At 51.3% G+C, this 8,095-nt stretch overlaps 1 protein-coding gene across 6 annotated transcripts in view; it reads right to left on the reverse strand.

Moving 5' to 3' along the window:
- Window positions 1–8,095, reverse strand: part of LOC104862338 (EEF1AKMT4-ECE2 readthrough transcript protein) — a 38,879-nt gene that overhangs the window by 30,328 nt on the left and 456 nt on the right. For 3 of the 6 annotated variants that reach the window (XM_033762601.1, XM_033762599.1, XM_033762600.1), the window contains exon 2: window positions 1,916–2,199. In XM_033762601.1, coding sequence (XP_033618492.1) covers window positions 1,916–2,199 — 284 coding nt within the window. Of the gene's footprint in view, window positions 1–217; window positions 1,587–1,915; window positions 2,200–8,047; window positions 8,090–8,095 lie in introns of those variants that run through there. The other 3 variants (XM_033762602.1, XM_010624267.3, XM_033762604.1) reach the window with 3 other exon arrangements.

Here is an 8,095-nt window from a genome sequence, read left to right on the forward strand (position 1 = left end):
TGCCCTGCCCCCTCCGGCCAGTCCGGTCTGCAGACCCGGCTGCGGCGTCGTCGGAACGCGCAGCCAGGGACATTTGGCTGCGCATCTGCATGAGCTTCTCACCCACTACCCAGCCCTCCGGGCCATCCCCATCCTCACCCCATCTGGCGTGATCCTGGCCTCTTTCTAAGGGACTTCCTCGGCACATTTGTATTTTTATATCCGATTCTTTGTTTACTGGCTCCGCTCATGGTTCTTCTCCCCGCCCCCACCCCCAGCTTGTCTGCTCTCTGCGCCTGGCAGATAGGACAGGTGTTGAGGCTGGTGTGGGACAAGCCCCCAACATGGTAACCAACCACATGGCCACTCTGCCCAGGCCTGACCCCAGGAGGCTCTCTGGCAGACTCCCCCACCTCAAAGTATCACCTTCTAAGGGCCCAGATCTGAATTTACCTTGGACCCCTTTCTCCTACCCCTAGGAACCCAAGTGGGGGCTGCTCTGCACCTTTGGATGACACCTTGGACCTGGAGATGTTCTCAACCCAGGGGTGTCCTTTGTAAATGTTCCTCCAACCTCACTGTACAAGTGTGTGAATAAACACAGACCTCCGTGTGTGTATGTATGCGCACGTGTGCTCACAACACCACTGCTGCTTTGGTGGACTCAGGAGCCAGGGAAAAACAGAAGGGAGGCAGGTACTTGGGAACCTCAGAGGCACATTGCTGGTGAGGGAGGGATGACAACTGAAGACAGGCAGGCCAATGTACCCTGGGGACATTGCAGTGTGGTCACCTGGGGTACCCATACAGCCTAACCAGTGCTGGACCTGCAGCTGGGGTCAGAAGCAGAAAGCAATTTGGATTCAAATTCTGCAGCCTTCTGTGAATAAATGCAGGTAGGATGGGGATCTCCAAGCTGGCTGGTGTGCAGAAGGGTGTGTTAGTCGAGCCTGACCCTGGGGGATGGATCATTGGTGGTTTGGAGTGGGGTAAGAGGACGTGGGGCACCAGGAGGGATCTGGGGAATTCAAGAAAGAAGCCAGAAGCCCAGGTCTGGGCACAGGCTGTATTGGTTCTTGTGGGATCACTCCCACCAGCTCGATCTGCATGAGGCCTCAGCATGTGAGCACCTTGGAACCAACCCTCAGTCCCGAGTCGGAAATTCCAACTACCTAAGGAGCACAGGGCAGAAAGGCAGGAAGGGCCAGAGGACCACACTTCCACCCTCACAGCTGAATGGCACTGAGGAAGTCCTCCTGATCTGAGTCCTGGAGGAAGGCAGGAGGTGGGGGAGGCCTTGCAGGTGAGAGGAGCTGGGTCCCCAGGGCCAGCTGAGCCTCACTCAGCTCCCCGCCTTTGTGCATGAGGTAGAGGTGGAAGTGGAAGCCACTGCCATAGGTTGCATGCCTCAGGGACCAGCCGTACCGGGCTTGGGCATAGTGTCTAGTCCGAAAGTGGGGGGCTGCTGACGTCATTGAGACGAACCGGCCCCCGGGGACCAGCACCCGGCTTACCTGCAAGGCAGACAGAGAAGTCATCGGTGATGAGACAGCTTCAGGTTCTCTAAGGTCAGTACTGTCCTACATGTAGTAGCCCAGGCTTGCCATGGCCGAGTCAGCCCCTCCTCTGCCCCGACCATCAGGGGCTGGCGCTATATTGTAGTCAGAGAGGTGCATGGGAGTGCCAGAGGCTCTAATTTCCTCACAACTCTGTCACCTGTCTGAAACCTGGATGCTACCTCATCCCTCGGGCAACCCAATAGCCAAACATCAGGTTTTGTGAGCCTGGCCACTCCAGCCCCGTCTGATCAAGCCAGTCTAACCACACACCTAAGGGTGCTCTACACAGACCTGGCTCCTGAGTTCTTCTGGTCTCCTGAAACTTCACCCCCTCTCCCCACCTCTTGGTCTGCTCTCCTCTCTTGTGCCTTCCTCACCTCACTCAGCACCTGGTCCACGGTGTAGACACCTTCAGAAGACACGGTCCAGGGGTCCCGCTCCCCAGCCAGCAGGGCATCCAGGGTACCCTTCTCGAGTACCACGTCAAAGGAGCCATCAGGGAAGCCCAGTGCCCGCACATCCATGGTCTCCCAGCGCAGCCTGGGGACGTGGGCATAGCGAGCCTCCATGGCGGCCACCACTACTGATGAGTAATCCACACTGGTCACGTCGGGAAAGCCTCCAAGGAACAGCTCGTAGCTCAAGGCACTGTTCCCACAACCTGGCACAGGACAGGAAGGGTGGCAAAAGATTAAGGGTTGTTTTGGTTCTCACCTTCCCGATTACTCATCCACCCTTGGCCCCATTTTTTCTCAGTCCAAATCTTCCAGTACTGAGGGGGAGGCAGCAAGTTGCAGAAATCACACAGCCCTCGGCACAAACCCTAGCTCCATCATTCCTAGCTGTGAATACTGGGGCAAGTTGTTTCAATACCAAGAAATTGGATTTCCTACTCAGGGGAAAAAAATGAAGATAACAGCCAGTAGCTAGCTGTGATTCAGTACATTTAAGAACTAACATTTAAGAACACCTAGGGAGAAGCTGAAGGCACTCAGAACTCAGGAGTTCAAATACCTGGATGCTGCTATCTCTGGTCACACAACCACGGGAAATCATCGAGTCAGCGCACTTCAGTGTTCTTGGACTCAGGATGGGGATAATGATGGTATCATTAGGACCATTAGCCTCGTCTCAAACCACTTGGAGGATCTGGGATGATATCAACCTTGGGAAGGCTTCACATTAGGGACTGCTTTGATTTCCAAGGCAGAATGGATAAACAAAGGGAAGACTAGTTGGGGAGACCTTGGAGCTGACCCTCGTGTGCACTGAGGAGCTGCTGAGGAGTAGAGCACCTGCTGGAAGGAGCCTGTGCTCTGGTGAACAGGGCAAATGTGGAATCGGGCAAAGGCCGGGTAAGGCAGGGAGTGTTTTAATAGGGGCATGCTGTGGGAGCACACACGGGGTGGGGCAGATGAGTTTTACGGGAGCCTAACCAAGCATCGTGGGAGGAAATCAACATTCCACTGGAAAGTATCTAGAATGCAGTCTCCAGGAGGCCAGGGTAAGGTTGGAGAGGGATGAAGGGAGTGGACTACAGCCCAGTGGGCACGACTGCTTTAGAAGATCCAGGGGCCTCTTCCAGGCCCTCCCGTGGCGCGCTCTGCTGAGAACAGGTCTGGATGACAGCTCCTGGCAGCCCTGCATGGGGATCCCAGCCCTGCGTATTACACCGCCTTTAATCCTCATTTACTTGCCTAAGAGGATCACAGGATCAGCTGTTGCGATAGCCCTAATCTAGCAGGGCTTGGCACACAGACAGGGCATCAGAGGCAGTCGGCCAGTCCTGAGCAGTCCCTTCTGCAGGCTTTGGGGCTCAAGGAGAGTATTGTCTCACCTGGAAAAACCTAATGCATGCTTCCTCACACTGCGGCCCCAACAGCGATGGCAGATACAGCCCAAAGAGGTGGGGGTGAGGGTGACTGATGAGGAGACCCCCAGTTCAGCTCCAGGCTGAAATCCTACTGAGCCCTCTGACCCACAGTTCCTTTATTACCTTGTACCTGACCTTTTATGTCTGCAGAACTCTGTTCAAAAGCAGACAAACCCAAATTTCCTTCCTTCCTTCCCCTTGGTACAGGGCGGCATCTTCTAAGAGACCTTGAAGGGAGAAAGAAATCCTGACTGCGGGGCCAGTGATCCTTACATAGCAGTAAATTCTCATTTCTGCTTCAATGACCTCGAGCCCACAACTAAAATTGGGCTTGGGAAGCACAGCCCTGGAGAACTGATCCAAATCCAAAAACATTACATGGGAGCCAGACCTGGAATGATGAGACTGTTGTAAGCCTGAAGGCCAATCATTGATTTATAAGAAGAAAAATAACCATCATGGGAATGGACAAGTGAACTCTACTCTGGTTAACCTCTCCTCTCTCTATAGGAACTTGGAAGCCACATTACGATCTGAAGAGTCCTACGGAGAATGGAATAAGCAAGGGTAGAGAATCAGAGTAGTATCCTGATAGCAGAGATGGGACAGCCATTCACCTGCCACGAGGCTCTTCTGGTCACGGGGAGCAGACACACAAGTTCTCAGATGCTACACTGTGCTTTGGACAGTCCTGGTCCTGGATCAACCATCCGGGACTCTCAATTTCAATAATAAGGAGGCCAAGCACAGGATGGAATGCTTGCCTCGCAGGCACACGGCCCTGGGTTCCACCTTTAGCATGGTGATGATGACAGCTAACAGCCACGAACACCAGTACTAACCTAAGTGCTTCATAATACCTCGGTTTACTCTCAGATCCGTATAGAAGATACTATTATTATTTATTTATTTTGTTCCTGGGGATCAAACTCAGGACCTTGCTCTTTCAGGGCAGATGGCAGCACCACTGAGCTAAATCCCTGGCCCTAGACGATACTATTATTACCATTCCCTTTCTCTAGATGGGGAAATTAAGGAAAGTGAATAAACAGTGTTCCTAGGGTTACTCAGAGGTAGAGCCACAATTTATTTATTTATTGGTACCAGGGATCGAACTTGGGTCCTTGTGCTTTCAAGGCAGGCAGCAGAACCACTGAGCCAAATCCCCGGCCCTAGAGCCGCAATTTAAACCAGAGCCAGAGCTCTTAAGCCACTAAGCTCAATGGCCTCCCAGTTCCCCAGAGGTCCCGTCACCTTTGGTGGTGACATTCCACCATAGGCTATGTGACCCTCAGGCTGCAACTCACAATGTAGTCCCTGGACTCATTTCAGCAGAGTTCTGGGTGACTCTCCATCTATCTGCAAGGGAGAGTGGCAGAACTAGAAGCTCTGGAGCCAATTGTGGTGTTGTATGCCTGCAATCCCAGCACTCAGGAACTCAAGTCGCTTGGGCTACACAGTGAGTTCGAGGCCAGCCTGAACTACACAGCCAGAGTGTTGCAAAAAGAAGAACTGAAAGCTCTGCATGGGGATCCCAGCCCTGCGTATTACACCGCCTTGAATCCAGAGGCACCCGTACTTCACTACTGCTGCACGATGGTAGCAGATACCGTCAGTGCTCTGACCACATCCTCACAGCATCTGGTTAGCAATTTTTGTACGTCCCTATGTTTTAGTGTGTTTTTGCCTAAGTTTACATCTGTGACTCTTCAGCTTGAAATCCCCCTCTGGGAAACTTTGCCTGGCTTCTTTTCTATCCCAGTTCCCCCCATTCCTCACCAGTTTCTCCTGGGAGCTTTTATCTAACGAATGGCTTAGATATGAATTCTCACCTCAGAATTTGCTTCTGGGGAACCCAGCTCAACGACCCACAGGAGTCTGCTAAATCCAGCTCACCACCTTTGCTGCTACTGCCATGGCCTGGTGCATGCTAAGCAAGTGCTCTACCACTGAGCTACACACTCAATCCTTTAAATTTTTTTTATTTATTGTTGCTGAACTGGGGGTTGAATTCACTGAGCTACATTCCAAGCCATCAAAAAAATTTTTTTAAGACAAAACCTTGCTTGGGGGTTGAACCCAAGGCTTTTGTGCTGAGCTACATTCCCAAACCTGGAATTATAGGTGTGCATCACCATGTCTAGCTGTCCAAAATGATCCTGAATTTCCTGTCCTCTTGCCTTAGCCTCTTAAATACTTGGGATTACAGCCATGTGCCACCACATCTGGCTTGCCACTTCTTTTTGTAAATAATGATTTACTGGGATAGCTATACTTACTCACTTACATATTGGATACATATATCCAATACAGAAGTAAAACTGAGTAGCTGTGACAGAGACCAAAGAGCTTAAATATGTACTATCTGGCCCTGTTCAGAGAAGTTTACAGCCTGTCATGGTGGCTACTCAGGAGGCTGAGGCAGGAGGACCCCAAGTATGAGGCTAGCCTGGGCAACTTAGCGAGACGCTGTCTCAAAATTTAAAAAGGGCTTGGTGTGTAGCTCAGTGGTAAAGTACTCCTGGGTTGTTCAATCCCTAGTACCAGAAAAAAAGGAAAGAAAATGTTTACGGATCCCTAACCTAGAATAAGCCTCTTAATAGTTATCATTCACCTTTAGGGACTGTCAAGGAGTAAGTTAGAAAGGGCCCAGCACATTCGCTGGTGCCTACTGGGTGATCCACTTCCGTTCGTTGAGGGGGGATGTAACATAGGGTGCTCCCAAGGTGTAGTTACTGTTCTTAGATCTGGGAGATCTTTTCTGGAAAGCCTTTTTCCCTTTTGAGGTTGACACTTTTTACCCTTCTGATCTAGAAAAGGATTCCTCCCAGGAAAGCAGATTTTAAGGCAGTGTTATTTTGCCAACTATCAGCATGAAAATCAGCTGTGGCACTTGTTGAAAACAGATTCCTGGTGGGCTAGAGATGTAGCTCAGTGGCACTGCACCTGCCTCACAAGCACAAGGTCCTGAGTTCAATCCCCAGTACCAAAAAAAAAATAATAAATACATAAATAAAAGAAAATGGAACACATCGTAGACGATCCCTGAAATTAGAATCTCGGGGTGGGGTGCAGCTCTACAGGTGATTCTGATGAACAGTGAAGCTTGAAAAACACAGTCCCATGGTAAATCTGTAAAGAAATGCAATAGTTGGGCCAGGGGTGTGGCTCAGTGGTGCCGCCTCTGCCTGGCAAGTGCAAGGTCCTAAGTTAGATCCCCGATATGGGGGGGTGGCATAATTTACAATCACAAAATTCAAGACACTGTTTACTTCTGAGAGAGTCTTGAGGGAAATACAGAAAAAGTGTTAAATATACAAGAGGCTTATTTTGCCAATCATTCTGAAGATTCATGCTCATCTAGTCTTCTTAAAAATCAGATATTTAAATTGGTCTGTTTTGTGGCACTGCAGAGTGAACTCCAGGCTAGACAAGCACTCTTCCACTTAGCTACATCCCCAGCCCCTTTTATTTTATTCTAAAGTAGAGTCTCGCTAAGTTGCTCAGCTTGGCCTGGAACTCATGATCCAGGCATATGCCACCACACCTGGCTAGTATTCACTTTTTGTAAGGCAAGAAAAACGAGGGACAGAAACTTAAGTATTATGGGCAAGATTACAGAGCCAGTATCAGCTGAGCCAAGAATCTAACATAATTAGCTGCTTCCAGAGCTCAAGTTCTTAAGCACTAGGTTCTAATTCTAGTAATGTTCTATTTCACAAACTGAATATATTCAGCGTATCAAATACTTCATTTAAATATAAGGTTTTAGAGCTGGGAGTGATGGCACACGCTTCTGATCCCAGCACTCAGGAGCCTGAGGCAGGAGGATCACCGCGAACTCGAGGCCAGCCTAGGCTACATGGTGAGTTCAAGGCCAGCCTGAACTACATGGCGGGACCCTGTCACACACACACACAAACACAATCATATATACATATATATACATATATATATGCACACACATATACGCACACATACATACATATACATATATATGGCTTTACACAGAGCAAAATAAAAACTGTAACTGGAAAGAAACCCGTCGCTCACTCACTTCACTAAGCGCCTCCAAGGCAGCGGGAGAGAGCCTGAGGGGAGCAGCCGAACTCGGAGCCCTCCCGCCTCCAGTCCTTTGGGAAATCCCACCAACCTAGGCTGCAGCTCCCCTCCGACCTCAGGGGGCGCTGTTCTCACTCTCACTTCGCGCGCCTTAGGACTAAGTTTCAGTCCAGGGCTGGGAGAGCGGTAACTCCCTGTAGGTGACAGCGGCTCCAGGTGGCTCCTGGCGTGAACACAAAAGCGGTGGGCGCTGTGCCAGAGGTGCCTGCAGTCCCATCTCCACGAGTGGGAAGCTCACCGCGATTCGTGGCTTGTCCTAAGTTACGCGGCCAATTAGCCCCGAGACCGACTCGGTGCTGAGTACTGCGGGGCCGAGACCACCTCCCGGGCGTGGAGCAGGGTCCGGGTCACCCCCACGCTCGGCTCCTAGGACTGTCCTCCTGCCGTTTGCCCCAGCGAATTCGGCTGGACGCTGAAGGCGCGGGACCCTGGGTCGGGCGTCCCGGAGGAGAGCGAACAGACCGGGGAAAGCGCGGGGCCGGTCGGGCAGGCGCCCCGGGCCGGGACTACCCACCTAGCACCAGGATACGGTCCTCGGGCCGCAGCTCCGGCTCCAGGAGGG

Source organism: Fukomys damarensis, unplaced genomic scaffold (genome assembly GCF_012274545.1).
Source record: "Fukomys damarensis isolate Sample0158 unplaced genomic scaffold, DMR_v1.0_HiC HiC_scaffold_12, whole genome shotgun sequence".
NCBI classification, from domain to species: Eukaryota; Metazoa; Chordata; class Mammalia; order Rodentia; family Bathyergidae; genus Fukomys; species Fukomys damarensis.